The 17,682-nt window shown below is 44.3% G+C and overlaps 1 protein-coding gene across 1 annotated transcript; it reads right to left on the bottom strand.

Moving 5' to 3' along the window:
• Nucleotides 1-1,180: 1,180 nt before the first annotated feature.
• On the bottom strand, nucleotides 1,181-7,076 carry LOC118591060 (leukocyte immunoglobulin-like receptor subfamily A member 5). The gene is made up of 9 exons (XM_036199089.1): nucleotides 7,001-7,076; nucleotides 6,200-6,326; nucleotides 6,030-6,148; nucleotides 5,436-5,720; nucleotides 5,142-5,289; nucleotides 4,657-4,682; nucleotides 4,401-4,484; nucleotides 1,423-1,473; nucleotides 1,181-1,320 (listed from the first exon to the last, which is right to left on the bottom strand). Exons 1-9 carry the CDS (start codon nucleotides 7,074-7,076, stop codon nucleotides 1,181-1,183), a joined length of 1,056 nt encoding a protein of 351 aa, XP_036054982.1.
• Between the last annotated feature and the right edge of the window lie 10,606 nt (nucleotides 7,077-17,682).

Raw genomic sequence — 17,682 nt, 5'->3', positions numbered from 1 at the left:
CAAGCCTGAAACAGCAATCAGAGACTGCATGGGTCTAGGTGTGCTAAGTCCTCTATGTCTGTGTTGTGGGTGTTTAGCTTGGGGATTTTGTGAGACTCCCAATAGTGGGAATGGAAATGTTTCTGATTCCTTTGCCAGCTATTGGGACTCTTTCCCTTCTACTGTGTTTCCTCATCAAGCATTGGAAGTAGGGTTGTGCCTAGCCTCATTTCATCTTGCTATGCAGTTTTCCGTGGATATCTTTGAAAGCATGCAGGGGGAGGGGCTTGGTCCTACCTCTACTGAAAGTACCAGGCTCTGCTGACTCTCCATGGGAGACCTTACACTGTTGGAGGAGGGAATGGGGGTGTCTTGGGGGGAGCAAGATGGAGAAGTGGGAGAAGGGAAGAGAGAGGGATCTGTGGTTGGTGTTTAAAATGAATAAAAAATTCTTTAATAAAAAATGAAAAGAAATAAATGTATTTAAGATGATGTAAAGAGAAAGTGGAAAGTAATCATAAAATACTTTATATTAGGACTTTACTGTTAAGAGTAATGATTTCAAAGCCATGTCAATAATATACTGCCAATGAGTTTCTTTAACAGTGGTATATCAGTGGCAATCTTTTCCATACTAAGACAATCATGCAATAGACATATGGTAAAAACTGAAGGTCCCAAGTCTTGCAAGAGGATTTTCAGAGACTCATTTGCATTAAATCACTTACTTTTCCTTCTGGTGGCTTATTTCTGCTGATGTTTATTGTAATTGAGTGAAGTACTTTGCTCTCAGTAGAAAAGAAATCTAAATGTATAATGTAGGTGGGAACATAGTAATTTAAAATAATAGAAGTTACATGAAAGTAAGACAAACCAGAGTATGTACAAATGTTGGGGGCGAACCCTGGTTGATGGTGCAGGATGTTTGCCCATGTCATTAGGTGAGAAGAAAGGAGGTGCTGGTCAGCAATAGTCCACAGCAAGATGTAAGGGGTAACTTGGATCGGTGGGGAAAGTACTCTCCTTCCCAATAAACAGACATTTATTTCCCTTGCACTCAATTCACACTGACCCCTAGTATGTGTTCTGACAGCAGTTTTCCAACATGAGCACTGTATTTTCTAAAAAAAATATACCCTGAATCCTCCTATTTAGTGTCCAGTGTATGACAATGCAAAAGATGTGTTGCTGTATCCCCCATTCACAGTCCATTTCTGCGTTGAACCTGTCTACAGCTGTGACAAGCATCAAACACCAGTATTCCAAGGACCACAAGGACCAAGCCTGCCATCCCCATTCTGAGCAGATTCTCCACTGTACGATGATCCTGTGTCTCTGAGTCTGTGGTTGTGGAGAAAGAATGAAGGAAAGAAGAAAATCACCAGGGGAAGATCAGATATCAAAACCTTTAGAAAAGCTGTATGAGTGAGAATTCTTACTCACCTGTCTTTGGTTTGGACATGTTTTGTGATGCAGTGATGTTCTCAGCAGATCCTAGGTACAGAAGAGAAGGCACAGAATTAATGAAGTACTTAAGAAAGCAGAGTCTTCTCTGAAGTAAACATTCTTATTTATTGTAGTTTTCATTTCTTATAATTGCATATTAGGCTAATCATAAAACTTCAGAAGGATCCTGTAAAAGCCCTTTCCATGGTGTGTGCAGCATGAATCTTAACAGTCCTTATTCATAAAAATCAAACCTGAGACCAGTTATTGGGGTGAACACTGGAAGATCAGAGAGACAGAATAAGCCACAGCTTCCTCACCTCACCAGTTCCTCAGCTGGTCTTGTTTCCTCAGACTGCAAGCTTCTGAGTCCTCATCCAAATCGATCTTAGCTGAACTGTGCTGCTCCAAAGCCCTAAAAGCTTAACCAGTCAAATGCTTCTAGTTTCTGGTCTTCACACCTTATATATCTTTCTACTTTCTGCCATCACTCCCTGGAATTAAAGGCATGTGTCATCATGCCTGGCTGTTTCTAATGTGGCCTTGAACTTACAGAGATGCACCTGGCTCTGCCTCCCAAGTGCTGGGATTAAAGGCGTGCACCACCACCACCCAGCTTCTGCTATGGCTTGCTCTGACCCATTTTCTAGCCACCATTTTTGGCTGTCTGTTCTCTGACCCCAGATAAATTTAATAGGGTGCACAATATTTTGGGGAACACAATATCACCACAGATGTGCCATGATTCCTTCTGGTCTTCTTATTGGATTCTTCATACACATCAAGCTGTTTGAGTTCATACTTTCAGGCTAAGACATCTGAGCATGAAGTTTACATCAACACTGAGAACTAAGTGTTGGTGAAGAAAATTATCTCCCATTTCCAATTCAGAATTCAGGAAGCCTTCCTATGCTCTCTGTTCAGTCTGGGGCATGGAACTATGCAAGCAAATTCAGGAATGAGGAATTGTGTGTGAGGTCCATACCAATTCTTTGTATTCACTATCTCTTATCCACATATCATACAATGTAAGATTGCCTATAATCTCAGGCATTTTACCTATTGGTCACCCAGCAGGAAGGCATATTATGGAGGATTAAATGCAAGAAATACAAACTTCAATCTTGTTCCCTACTCTGGAGATAAAATGCATGAACTGAAAGGAGGGTGGCCGAAAGACTTGCCCTGGCTCTGTTGCATACCCATGAACAATGTCACCATTATAGTGTCAGATAGTGTCTGCAGGACAATTGCAGAAGTGGTTTCTGGAGACTTTCTCTGTATGAGAAAGACACAGATAAAGTCAGAACTAAAAAAAAATCTAGGCCAGTGCTTGCTAATTTACAATTGTAGAAACTGAGAATCACAAAGGAGGGGGACTTTTACATGTCTCTGTCCCTCTCAGAATAGACTCCATCTATGCCGAATTTAGATTGAGTTTCTGGACAAATCCTGCAACAGAGTTCTAGTTTAGACCTCTATGGTCAGACTCCACGTGGTGAAGGGAGGACCTACCCTTTTGTAGGTGATACCATTCTTGAGGTGTTGGTCCTGGGTTCTGTATAAAAGCAGCCATGAAGAGAAAGCCAGTGAGCAGCACCCATCAAGGGTTTCTGCATCAACACCTGTCTCCAGGGTCCTGATCTGTTTAAGTTTCTGTCCTGATCTCCTTTGAGTATTACAGTGCTGTGAAAGTGTAAGCCATATATGCCTTTTCCTCCATAACTTGCATTTTGATTGTGGTATTATATATTAACACTAGAAACCCTAACTAAGATAATTCACCCTTCGGTTCTCTCTCTTTCAGTTTCATGGGCTCTTTTCTGAGCAATAGTTGCTAAGAGCTCCCTTCAGCCATCATGACTGGAACCATCCTCAGGGCAGCAGAGATAATGATAAGGGGTTCCCATGATGAAAACAGTTGAGTAACAAGATTTCCTCATCTGAGACAAATATCTTCAGAGAGTTACTGGCTTCCAACCAGATATGCGGACTACTTTTGTAGTATCCATAACATCTAAAGGGCCCGTTCAGGCTAGATGCCATAGGGATCTCAGGAAACAGAGCCTGGGATTGTCCAGTGTTTATATACTGTGTCTTATGGGATCTGGAGAAATTCTGATCTTCTCCAGTCACAATCAACCAATCATACACTTTTGATGAGACTCAATGGAGGGTCACATTCCCACCTGGCATTAACACGGTGCTGAGCAAAGCTGACAGAGTGGGTTTTCCCATGGTGGACCCCTAATAAAAAGATGTAGCCTGTTAACTAATACAGTGTCACCATCTGTTGGACTGTGGGTGTAAATGTTTGGAATATGTATTTCCTGAGGGAAAATGTAGAGGATACAATGTACTTGATTTCACAAATAACATGGGAGAAATCAGGAAAGTTATTCATGCAATGTCTCTTCTCAATTAATGGAAAAAATACCTATTTTCTATCAAGAAAGCTGTGAGTGGATGTTGTTAATAAAACTAGGTGACCTTTGTAACCATAACTCCAAACCTCATCTGAGTGCCGCAGAATGTTTATCCCAGACTCTCCCTCCCTAGACTTTATCATTACCTCTCAGTTATTAAGGCCCATCCTTAGGGAAGATGTAACATATACTTTACTGCCTGTTGACATCAACACTATCTCAGTAGGAGACCACACCAGATTGAAGGACTTTAAGCTATTAAATTCACCTTAATGGTCACATGTATTTTGATTTGCTGCAATTATGCCTAGTTGTTCACTGGAGTTTCTATTACAATAGGAATCTTTTTCCCCCCAAATTGTGCTGTGTTTAAATGTGCTTACAATAAACCTGATGTCAGAAATTTTACAAGTGTGAACCATCAACTAGTATGTTAACCTGATCTGAGTTTTCCTTGTTACATCATGTGGGTCATTTCCCTGACAGTGGCAGAACTCTCAGGGGCCCCACAGGCAAACGTGAAGACTGTGACCCTTAGTGTCCACTCACCTGTCACCACCTCCAGGGAATCACTGTGCTGTGTCCATCGATCAGAGTTATAACAGTAACATCGATATCGTCCTGCATTATACTCTGTCAACGATGAAATGATAAATTTGGCCTTGTGATCAGGCACTGGTGCAGTTAATCTGTCCCAGGGTGGTGGACTTCCTTCTTTATACAGGATATATATTTGAGTTTCCATGGTTCCCTCACACCAGAGTGTCACAGTATTCCCTGAGGTGATCACAGAGCCTGGCTCAGCCAAGATAATGGGTTTCTGGAGGGTCCCTGCAAAGAGGAAAGTGAGAGGTATGTGGGATTTTAAACAGTTGCACAGTGAATGTGAAACCTATTGTTTACCTTTGTATAACGGAAGGACACATGGAACCATCTGAATATCCATCTCTCTGCTGACCCTGACAGGTTCCATCTCACAACACCCCTCAGTACTTTCTGTATCTGGACTCCCAGTGTCTGCATGCTGTGTGTGTGGAGCTCAGGAACCATTCTGTCCTTGTACTTATCACACATTAGGGTCTCCTGGAGAAACCTGGTTCAGGTTCAGTGTCATTCAATAGAGGGGATGAGACTTTCTTACCTGAGACTAGAAGCTCCAGGATGTCACTGCCTTCTGACCACACTTGAGGATTGCTTAAGTAATATCCATAACATCTGAAACTCCATCTTTCACTGAGTGTGATGGGACCCACTTGGAACCTGGCTGGAGACTGACCCGTATATACATACTGTGGGTCCATGGAGCTGTAGAACTGATCATCCTTAATTAAAATGAAGCCATTATATCTCTGATTTGAGGTACATGAGAGGGTCACAGATCCTCCTAAGGTTACAACAGGGTTTGGCAGTGCAGACAGGGTGGGTTCGTTGTGGACAGCTAGGAGAGATACATATGGAATATTAAATGCGTTTACATAGTTTGGATTGTCCCCCAGACCTGAGTAATGTGTAGGGATACATTCAGAGAAGACTTTCTAAAGAGTCACATCTGGGGATTCATATGACTCCTGAGTATCCACTCACCTGTCACCACAAGCTCCAGGGTTTCACTGTGCTCAGTCCACCCAGCAGAGTTATAACAGTAACAGCGATATCGACCTGCATTATAAGCTCTCGTGGATGGGATGAAAAACTTGGCCTTGTAATCAGGCACTGATGCAGTTAATTTGTCCCGGGGTGCTGGGCTTCCTTCTTTATACAGAAAATATATTTGGTTTTCCAGGGATCCTACACACCAGATTGTCACAGGATTCCCTAAGGCGATCACAGAGTCTGGTTCAGCCCAGACAGTGGGTTTCTGGAGGGTCCCTGCAAAGAGGAAAGTGAGAGGTATGTGGGATTTTAAATAGTTGCACAGTGAATGTGAAACTAGTAGTTTACACTTGTACAACAAAAGGATGCATTGATCCATCTGAAGACCCATTTCTCTACTGACCCTCCCAAGTTCCCTTCTCAGAACACCCCACAGTGCTTTCTGTATTTTGACTCCCAAAGTCTGCATCTGTATCAGTGGGCTAATGGGCCTATCCATCCCTGTGTTCATCACACATTAGGGTCTCCTGGGGAAACCTGTTCCAGGTTCACTGTCATTCAATAAAGAGGCTGGGGCTTCCTCACCTGAGACTAGAAGCTCCAGGATGTCACTCCCTTCTGACCACACTTGAGGCTCTCCTGAGTAATAGCCATAGCATATGAAACTCCATCTTTCATTGAGAGTGATGGGACCCACTTGGAACCTGGTTGAATACAGCCAATAAAGTACATATTACGAATCTGTGGAGCTGTACAACTTCCCATTCTTAATTAAAATGAACCCATCGTATCTCTGATTTGAGGTACACGAGAGGGTCACAGAATCTCCTAAGGTTACAACAGGGTTTGGCAGTGCAGACAGGGTGGGTTTGTTGTAGACACCTATAAGAGATACATATGGAATATTAAATGGGTTTACATAGTCTGGATTGTCCCCCAGACCTGAGCAATGATTGGGGATACATTTAGAGCAGATTTTCCTGAAGAGTCTCATCTGGGGATGTATATGATTCCTGAGTATCCACTCACCCTGTTGCCACCAGCTCAAAGGTATCACTGTATTCTGATGTGCCCTCAGGCCTTTTTTAATAACACCAAAATGGCCTGCATGGTGACTTTTAATGGGTGAGATAAAGATCTTGTCCTTTTTTTCAGTGTCCTCCTGAGCTGTTGGTATCTGGGAATCTAGGTTTCCTTCTTTATAGAAATGGTATTCCTGGGCATCTAAGGGGCCTTCACAAATCAAGTTACCTGTTTCCTAATTGTTACCACATTTCTTGGCGCAGCTCTGAGTATGGGTTTTGAGAGGACCTCTGAAAACAAAACAAAACAAAACAAAACAAAAACAAAAACAAAACAAAGCAAAGCAAAGCAAACAACAATAGCAACAAAAAATGGGAGCTTGCTCAGAGGACATACTGTTTAATTCCAAGCTCTCAACATCAGGAACTTGAAGGCAACATCCCACCCCAGCTCTTCTCCATCTCTTTCCTTCAGAGGTGAACTTTGATCCTTACTGAGAATGTACACCCTAGAAAAGCTGGGAAGTCACTTACCTGCCAGCACTCGGTTCCTGGGGCCCAGACTCAGTCCTGCAAGAGAGTTACCTGTGAGTGTATGTACTGGAAGCATGAGCAGGACTTCTACTTCCAGATCCCTTCTGAACTACTGAGACACCTGATGGATTACTGCTCAACTGTGAGGTAGACTACTTCTCAGAACAGAATTCTCTTTCCACAACTTCATTTCTCACCAAGACAAAGCAGAATTGTGAGAGTGGGTATCATAGCATCTTCCAGTTGCAAAAGTTTGTAGATGGTTCCTCCTCTTGCCAAAAGAACAGACACAAAGTATATAGCCTTGCAGTATGGTGTCTCCTTGTCATGAGTATATTATACAGACAGTCCTTGCCCAAAAAATGAACTACTCTTTCTAGGCAAGTGGCTTTTGTTTTCCCACTGCTCTGAAGGGTGGGGCTCCAAACCATGTGGTCTCTGTTCCTGTGGGTTTCTTTGGTTTTGGTTTTGTTTTCTGACAGGAAGCCTCCTGAAACTCTGGCAGGTCTAAATCTTCTCCCCCTTCTCAGTCAGCTTCCTGTCTGCTAGGTTTACAAATCCACATATGATTGTGGTCTCTTCTTTCAGACCATCTCCCATATACCCATCTATATTTGCTTGCATGGTCCTCTTCACCAAAGATTTCATTTACTAGAAATAATCCTGGGATCTTCCTGAACCAACACCTGCATGTGAGGGTGCTCAGAGCTGATCTTTTTTCTGTCAGAGTTTCTGCTTGGTTCTCTATCATTTCAGCCAGATGAAACTCGTAATGCTGTAGGTTCCTTATGATGGTCAGTTTCCTACCTAGCCCTAGATAAGTTTTGGGTATTTTGTGTGAAATTTTCTTGGGGATACATAAATACAATGGCTACTTCCCCAAGAAGGTTCATCAATGACAGAGACAAAGACATGATACTATCCAGATTAAGTAGGTGACACAATTAGTTTTATAAGTGATCCTTAGAGGGATATGAGCAAAATTTTTCAAAAAAAATTTTTTTTGAGACAGGGTCTCAGTGTTTCCCTCTGGATGTTCTCGAACTCACTCTGTAGAAAAGATTGAACATGGACACATGAAACCTGAAGGAAGAATTCCCACAAGCTATACCCAGTTTGACACTGGAGTGTTAGCATCTAGCCTTGATCTGGCTTTTGTGATTGTTACCCCTGTCTCCATACCTTGTGTTTGAAGTTTTATCTGAGAGTTTTCCTAAAGGATCAAAGCCTATGAATACTTAGTAACAAAAATCCAACTCAACCCTCCACCCCCCACCCAAAAAAAAGAAACTATGATAAACCTGAACATTTGCACTTGGCATTATCCCTCTTGGGGGCTTAGGTCAAAGACTTTGGTATATGGAATTGACTTGTTAAAGATGTTATTTGTAAAACAATAAAAGGATCATTTACTCACCAAGGGTGGTTCAGCCTATAGAAGTGAATTCACCCTACAGCTAGAAAAGGATAAAAATTCATCCTTGATGTGCCTCTGTACAACTTTTCACATATCTGTCTGAACCTATACCCACATCCAATATATAACATATTAATGCCCAATTGAAAGGACCAAGCAGATGCCATAGCAGGCTGCTCAGTCTTCTCTCCGAGATCAGGCCTTAATTTCAGTTTCCTGAGACTTGAGCAAGCAGTTTCTGGGAGGGCCGTAAACAAAAGACATAGTCCTTGCAATAGCTCCCTTTCTGCACATACTCTGACTGCTCAAAGTTCAGCCAGGTGTTTACTGTCTGGGACCCCTCACTATGTCCATGGCAGCTCAAGGACAAAGCCTGGGACTTGTCCTGGACAACCCCCCAATAAATTCAAAGATAACATACTGTCACCCAATTAAAAGAGAACAGAGATAAAAATAAACCAATCCAAGTTGCACCCATTCAAAACCCCAACCTCCCCCCGAACCGCCCTGAAGGGCTTGCAGTTTTAGCCTTTAAATAGCTAGCCACACAAAGAAAGAACAACTCCTCTCTGCCTGGCTGTATTGGGTGTAGGAACAAGTTCCCTGTCTAGACTTGTTAACTTAAACAATAAACCTTGCCGTTGCAATCTGGACATCCACTTCGGTCATCAGTGTTCTATTTGGGGTCATGATCTGGGCATAACATTTGGTCACCAGGAACCCCAGAGACCCCACCAGGACTCTCAAGGGTCCAGAAGTTTGAAAGACCATTGTAAGAGAAATAAGGAGACCCCCCCACCAGCTCTGCTAATTGTAGATTCAGTGGAAAAGTACTGCATTCTGCTCCCACGCCCTATATCGGGAAGTTAGCCTGTCGTGCCGTGCTTGCAAGATAACCGCTGGTAAGATAAGCTCGGAATTTGTTTACCCACCCAGATTCTGAGAAAAACCACAGAGACATCTGGCCTGTACTCTGGATGACCCCGCTCCCCCGCCCTGGTAGAACTGCCTCATAAAAGGCCTGTGAGCCTTAAACTTGGGGTCACCGGCTACTTCTCACGCTGGTGGCCCACGAGCTCATACTAATAAAGCTTCTTTTGTGACTCGATATTGGAGTGAAGCTCTCTGTTTTGCACGCTGACCCTAACATTTGGAGGTCCACCGAGATTGGTAAGGACGGTGGTGAGTCAGCGGGGAAGCAGCTGTTCAAGCGGCCCATGAGGACCCTTGGACGGTGGGGGACAGATGTGTCCTGAACCCACAGGCTGCAGCTCTGGAGGACGCTCTGGAGTGTGGGGACCCTGGGACAGGGGCCCCTTCTGATTCCCTTTTGTCTAGGAGATTTTTCAGACAGTCCGGGCCAATAGACAATCTTTTGGTTTCATTTTCCCTACCATTTTGCTGGCTTGTCTTGTTTGTGTGTTGTGTCTCGATTTTTGTAACCTTCTGTGTCTGTTTCTACTTGTTTGGAATGGGACAGTCAGCCGCCAAGTCTGCCTCCACCCCTTTGTCCCTAACCCTCTCTCATTGGTCGGCAGTGATGGACCGCGTGTCGAACCTGGCAGTTCGGGTGAGGAAGGGAAAGTGACAGACTTTCTGTTAGTCTGAATGGCCCACCTTCGGAGTCGGGTCACCAGTAGATGGTACTTTTGATCTTAATATAATTAAGGCAGTCAAACAAAAGATTTTCATTCCAGGTTTGCACAGACACCCGGACCAGCAGGCCTACATTTGGGTATGGGAGGATCTGGTGACTGACCCTCCTAAGTGGGTCCGACCCTTCCTGACTCCTCCTATAGCGCCTTCACTAACTTCTGCTCCGATTCTCGCGACCAAACCTTCCCAATCGACTCCATTACCGACTCCATCCCCTCCTCAACCCCCTTACCTGAATCCCAGAATGACCTCATTTCATTTGCCTTAGACTTCCTGCCACCACCATGGCTGCCTCCCTATCGGCCCGAACCACGACCTCTGGCAGAGACTGGGCTTGAGTCTGTCTTGGTCTCTCTGTCGGGTCCAGCACAGGGAACCCGCCAGAGGAGAACAAGGCCCATGGATGAGGCACCCCCGGCTATCACACTGCCTTTGCGCCCCATTGGGGGAACGGTCGATGATGGGGCCGGGGGTGACATGCCCGCTCTCCAATACTGGCCCTTTTCCTCCTCTGACTTGTATAACTGGAAAAATAATAACCCTCCATTTTCTGAGGACCCCTCCAGATTAACAGGTCTCTTAGATTCCATCATGTATTCCCACCAACCTACTTGGGACGATTGCCAGCAGCTCCTGGGGATCCTCTTCACTACAGAAGAGAGGGAGCACATTCTCCTGGAAGCCAGGAAACTAGTCCCTGGGCCAGATGGGGGACCGACTCAACTCCCCACCCTGATTGATGAGCGCTTCCCATTAAGATGACCAACCTGGGACCCTAATACCCCGGAAGGTAGGGAGCATCTGTCCCTCTATTGCCAGACTCTAATGGCGGTCTCCGTGCGGCCAGAAGGCCCACTAATTTGGCCAAGGTAGGTGAGGTTCTCCAAGGGCCTGACGAAACCCCCTCTGCCTTCCTCGAAAGGCTCATGGAAGCATACAGGAGGTATATGCCTTTTGATCCACAGTCTGAAGAACAGAAGGGAGCGGTAGCGATGGCCTTTATAGGACAGTCAGCTGCAGACATAAGACGACAGTTACAGAGATTAGACAGTTTGCAGGGACTGAGTTTGAGAAATTTAGTCAAGGAAAGGAAAGACAAAGAGAGAAGCGGCAAAATCGAAATTTATCATGGATCCTGGCAGTGGCAGTGAAAGATAACTCAGTGCCTCGAGGCAGAGGAGGTCACCCGCCTTTAAAGCCTAACCAATGTGCATACTGCAAGGAAGAATGTCATTGGGCCCGAGAGTGCCCCTCCAAAAAAAACAAAGAGGACGAGGCTGGTCAGTCTTGGCCCTTGAGGACTGAGAAAGTCAGGGTTCGGAACCCCTCCCCGAGGTCCGGGTAACCTTTAAAATGGAGGGGACCCCAGTCGACTTTAAAGTAGATACGGGGGCAGTCTTTTCAGCAATACAACAACCACTCGGGCCACTATCTTCCTGCAAGTCTCTAGTCCAAGGGGCCAACGGGAATAGAGAGAGACCCTGGACCACTCAGAGAACAGTCAACTTGGGGAGAGGTACTGTGCAACATTCTTTTTTGGTCCTCCCTGACTGTCCCGTGCCTCTCCTGGGGAGGGATCTCCTGACAAAATTAGGAGCCCAAATAACTTTCACTGCCCAAGGACCTGAATTAAAGTTTGCCCATCCCCTGGTCGGGGACCTCTGCCTCCTCACCCTAGAACTCCCAACAACAGAGGAATATCGGCTGTATGGACCACCATCCCCGTGGCCCAACTGACTATGGTTCCCACAGGACTGGGAAATGAAGAATGGACCCACAGGTTCCCGGAGGCTTGGACAGAGACGGGGGACCTGGACTGGCAGAACAGCCACCCGTTGTGGTCACCTTAAAACCCACAGCAGTTCCGGCTCGGGAAAAGAACCCCTTTGTCTGGCAAGAGAAACACCAGACAGCCTTCGAGATGCTGAAGAAGACACTCCTGTCGGCACCTGCCCTCGCCCTTCCTGATGTGAGTAAGCCCTTCACCCTGTACCTCCACGAGAAAAAGGGGATGGCGGTTGGTGTACTAGTGCAAGCTCTCGGACCCTGGAAAAGGCCCGTCGCCTACTTATCCAAACAACTCGACCCAGTGGCTAAAGGGTGGCCCACTTGCCTCCGGGCAATGACAGCAGCGGCTACTCTGGTGAGAGACGCAGACAAATTGACTCCGGGGCAGCACCTGACCATCATTGCTCCCCATGCACTAGAGAGCATTGTTCGCCAGCCGCCCGAACGATGGCTGAGCAATGCCCGGGCCACCTATTACCAGACAACGCTACTAGACCGAGACCACATCACATTTGGGCCCCCGTCCCTTTTGAATCTGGCCACCCTCCTCCCAATTTCCCCAGAGTAGGGTGAGAATAAACTAGTCCATAACTGCGAGGCCATCCTAGCCGAAGAGACCGGGGTCCGAAACGACCTAACAGACCAGCCTCTAGCCCACTCTGATCTGATATGGTATACGGATGGCAGCAGCTTCCTGAGTGGGGGGGGCAGAGAAAAGCGGGAGCAGCCATAGTGGACAAAAATCGGGTAATTTGGTCTAGTAGCCTCCCGGACGGAACTTCAGCCCAGAAAGCAGAACTGATGGCACTCACACAAGCTCTCACCATGGCTGCAGGAAAGCAGGCCACAATCTAAACTGACAGCCGGTATGCGTTCACAACAGCGCATGTGCATGGGCAATGTATCGAGAGAGAGGGCTACTAACATCAGCTAAAAAAAAAATAAAAAATAAAAAAGAGATTGAGGCCCTATTGGAGGCTGTAATGTTGCCCCGAGAGCTGGCCATCGTACATTGCCCTGGGCACCAAAAAGGGGACTCCCCAGTTGCAGCAGGAAACAGGAAGGCCGATCAAGAGGCAAAGGAGTCTGTGAGTTCAAGGCTAGCCTGGTCTACAGAGGGAGATCCAGAACAGGCACCAAAACTACATGGAGAAAACCTGTCTCAGAAAAAAAAAAAGTATTGCACTTTCTGATTCTTACAGCTGTAGGAAGAGGACATTCCCTACCTGAGCCTTACTCTGTCCTTACAAATTAAAGTTTTAGGAGCATCCCAACAGAGAGAGACATCTTAGCTCAAATGTCCATTTTCTCATAAAGTGAAAATTCTTCCTGCTAGGCTCTACTCCAACAACCTAGGATAAGACACAGGAGTCAGCCTAAAGCCAAACTCTCACCAACGGCCCTTTTTTTTCTAGTGAACTCCACCAATGGAATTTAAAAGTCATTAACTTCCAGTTGAGAAATATATATTTACTGAGCCAGCTGGTGACAAACTCTAACAACACACCATCATCCAGAGAGCCTCACTTCTTTAAATCTCATGACGAGTTCAGCAGGTAGATATCATGTAGCCCATCTTGCAGTGATTCCCATGATGGCAGGAGCACATCCTAGAGAAAACAATTCCCTTCTGCATTTGTTCCTCTTCCTACTCTGACAGTGAGTGATTGAGAGGCAAAAAAAAAATAAAAATAAAAATAAAAAATGAAGCCAATGTTCCCCTTAGGTTCAGAATACTTTTCCATATTAGTGAGTTTCTCTACTGTATACATGAAGGACATTCATAGTAACTACTCTACTGGGGTGGGGGTCTTTCTAGCCTTTTTAAAAAGCATGCTGTCATCTTCTAGTTATGGTGTGCTTTGTCAAAAACTGGAGCCACAGATCATTATTACAAATGATATCCAGTCAAAACCAAAGGAGATGGCCTGTGATGCACATTAGGTTATTTCTCTTCAGGCAACAAGTTGATTTTGTTTAATGTGAATTCGATGTTTTATGCAAGTTGCATGGGCAGACATTCTCACGGTTCCCCAGAGCTCCTGCTCCAGGCCTTACAACATTTGAGGTCACTGTTTTCTATCCAGGAGGCTCTGGTGGGGATGAGAAGAATGGTTCCAAACCTTCACCTAAGCTTAGAAGACCACACCAGAGCAGGATGCAGAAGGTCTGGGAATGAGGATCCTTCTCATTCCTACTTGTAGAAACATCCCTAAGACCTATCGGTACTGATAGAACCCAGGTAAGAGAAGTCAGGCAGTAGTCAACCTGCATAGTGCTTCTGCCCATCTGTGTGTGGAACTTCTGTTTCTGGAGACAAGCCTAGGAGCCGACAGGACCTCCATAGTGGACAAGGGGTTGAGGTTACCATTGCTGTGAAAATACCTGATGAGGAAGTAAATGTGAAGGACAGAAAGTTCATTTGGGTTCATGGTTCAGGGGACCCCTATACCATGGACCAGGCTCTTGTTCTAAGGTTCAAGGTAGAACCATATGTTGGGAGTCCCAGCTGAAGTGCAGCAAAGTACTCAGACTGCAGGAGAAGCAAACAAACAGTCACGAGAGAGAGAACTGAACGTGCCCCTCACCAGCTGCAGCACACAGGAGAACAGGCCCTGCATCCAACCCAGACAGCACCCAACAGCTGACCCTATTGCTGGTGATCAAATGAGACAGCCCTCAGGGTGTGAAAACAGAAAAGCTGATACCACCTCCCTCCCAATATGCCCCATACAGCAATCAGGAGAGAAGGCCCTGTAACCTGGTGGTGTGAGTGTTGATGAGGCTAAGAACAGGGGAATTGACCCCCACCCCTTGCTGCAGGCTGCACTGCCTGAGCTAACCCAGGCAGTGTTAGAGAACTCACTCACGTAGTGCCAATGAGGGAAACATGGTGGGCTGACCAACCCTGCCCAGAACCAGGAGTATGAGTTAGCCCACCCACATATCCATCAAATCTCTTAACCATTGAAGCATGTGAAGGCAATGAGCTTACAGATCACAAACTGAAGGATCTCATAACACAGGACAACAACAGGATACCCTAGGGGCAGAGGCCTCAAACCAGACCAATGACTCACAGCAATGAACACTTACAAGTAAAGATGAATGGACTGATGGATAAACTGTGTGACTCAGTGGGCCACACTACAACCATGATGATGAGATTCTTCCCCTTTTGTTTGACTGTTTGGTGAATTGGTTTGTTTTTGTGTTTTCTTTTAAATTTTGTTTTGTTTTTATGGGAATTTTGCATAGGCAGAGGGCAGAAGCTAGGGGAATGAGGGATAAATGGTGTTGGGGTGCATGATGTGAAATCTACAAAAAGCAATTAAAGTTAAAAATAATATTAATCCTGAGAATTTTATTTCTCTGTGAGTTTACTAGAGATAGTGAGGTTGGATTGGTCTATGGAAAAATTTTTGAATGATTGGAAAAGTGAGATATAGAAAACTTATATAGATATCTCCAAGAAGAGTTTAATGGGCATATAATGAGGATTCAAAAGAAAAGAATGTTCAAAGAACTCAGACAGCAGTGGACACTGTCAGGAGTTTTCAAGTGAAAATAGGCAGTCGTTTAAGAAACAGATTTGAGACCAACTTTAACACAATCTGTAAGGGATGATGCTTGTTTGTTTGCTTTTTTTCTGTTTTGAGGCAGGATTTCAAACTCACTGTGTAGGTTAGTGTGCCTCTGATTCTTCCTTCCATGTCCTTAGTGCTGAAGTTACAAGTGTGCACTAACACATACTTGGTGCAGCCCAATACTGGGCATGCTAGACAATCTCCCATCTCATCAAAGTTTCAACCTCAATTTCATGTTGATTTTTGTTTGTTTCAAATGAAATGCTTTCATCTGTTTCCAAAGATTTTAAAATCTGAAAGACAACTAAGTTGTAAATTCACACAACATGACTTACTAAGTACCATAGGGAAACATACCAGAATGGAAGAGTAAAAACAAGTGAAGAAAATCCTCATGCCAAGTAATTTTGAAAGGTAAGCATTTTTTGCACATGCAGTCCTTGATTTTGTGAAATAAAGAGATGACACATTGTATTACTGTGCTACAGATGATATATTATTTAAAGTGAATAATGTTACCATGCTTAATATATCATCAATCATGCTGTAGACCAGCATGAAAATTCTCTAATCTGGTATTAATTTTTACGAGATTTCCATGTGGACTGGGGTGTCTTTAAACTCACTATATAACTAAAGACCATATTGAATCTTGGTTCTCTTGCCTCCACCTTCCTAATATAGGATTACAGGCATACATTGCCAAACTTGGTTCTTTGAAATATGCAGATTCAATCTAGTGTATTAGGGGTTCTGGGCAAACACTCACTATTAAGCTATGCAATTTCCCACTAGTAATTATTTCATGATTTGAACAATTTATAAAAATTACCCAGTGTTATTTTGAGAGTGTTTTTTAAGTTGTGGAAGACAAAAGGAAATGGATATTTTAACACACAGTTTCCTGTTAGAGGACTCACCTTCGTCTCATGGTTGAGAGAGAGGGATTCAGGCTTTCATGTTTTCTGTTATCTACCCCACAGATTTTTTTCCTGTGGTCTCCTAGATATCTAGTACTCGTAGATATATATGGGGGATTGTCTTCTCTCTAGGCATGCTTTACACAGAGTACCTGGAATGATCATCTGGAAAAGGCATGTTTATTCTGCTTCTTATCTGCTAGTAGCTGGTCAGTGACAGTTCATGAAGAGGATGTGGTCACCACAGACCCAGTTCACCCTTTGCAATGATCACCACTTACTCATCACACAGCTTCTTCACACCCTAACTTGGTGAGTGTGGTAGTCATGGAAACTCACAGAGGTGACATTAGGTTTAATACAGTCCTGACTTATGCTCAAATTAACCCTATCATCCACAATCTACCTCTCTATCAACATGTCTATGAGATACAGTCATAATCATGTGTACATATCTCTCAAATATCATTATCTAGAATGGCCATATTTTGTCCATGGAGACAAACACCTAGCTATTTTCCTACCCACACATGATGGACTATAGATCACAACATGATGTCATATCCTACAAACCATCCCATGGGAATATGTTCAATGTTCTTACTACAAGAAGGGATGTGAAAAAGATTATTGGTGACTGCATTGATGTTGGGGATGTTAGTGAGATTTTTGACCCATTTTCACGATACATGTGAATAAGTGTGTTTGTCAGGGTTCTCTAGAGAAACAAGCCATGGTCCACTTAGTTCAACAATTATTGTCTATGGATAAAAAGTCAAAGTTTCAAGTAGTTAATCAGTTTACAAATTTACAAGGCTGGATGTTTCAGCTAGTGTTCAGTATTTACTAGAATCCTGTAAAAGTAGGCTTCAATGCCAGTGATGGAACAAGAGAAGAGGGCAAAAACAAAAAACAAAAACAAAAAACTGAGGTTTATATCTTTATTATAACACATGGTCATCAGGTGGCAGTAAAGTACCTTTCTTGATCAAATTTACTGTATTGTTCTGATTTTGTGTGTAGGGAAACTAAAGTGTCCTAAGTAGAGAAAGTCAGTGGTGAGTCACTGGTTGATTTTATCTAGGCAAAGATCAAGGAAGAAGGGGAGTGTCTCACCTGGTCTAAAGTCATTGCAAATCCAGGGATGATGTTAATGGTGAGATTCAAGCTGTGTGTGTGCTTAGGTAGGACTGACTCTGCATTCTCATGCTAACTCACTGCACAAGTGCCTCCCTGAAAGGGACAAAATGGTAAGAGAGAGGTATCACATGCCTCCTCCATTTTCCTCTGCAGGGGTCCAAGTTGGGACAAGGA

This window comes from Onychomys torridus, chromosome 1 (assembly GCF_903995425.1).
Source record: "Onychomys torridus chromosome 1, mOncTor1.1, whole genome shotgun sequence".
Lineage (NCBI taxonomy): Eukaryota > Metazoa > Chordata > Mammalia > Rodentia > Cricetidae > Onychomys > Onychomys torridus.
The sequence above is the reverse complement of the archived record's forward strand: the minus strand, read 5'-3'. Positions and strand labels throughout refer to the sequence as shown.

Bases quoted from the DNA above. Each gene is read 5' to 3' on its own strand.
- LOC118591060 (XM_036199089.1), bottom strand. From the start codon at position 7,076: ATGCTTCCAGTACATACACTCACAGGTAACTCTCTTGCAGGACTGAGT. The intron at 4,683-5,141 runs GTATGTATATAC...TCCTCTTTGCAG, and splicing joins TACAGCTCCATGGACCCACA to GGACCCTCCAGAAACCCATT. The intron at 4,485-4,656 runs GCTGAGCCAGGC...CATCGTTGACAG, and splicing joins TCCAGAAACCCATTATCTTG to AGTATAATGCAGGACGATAT.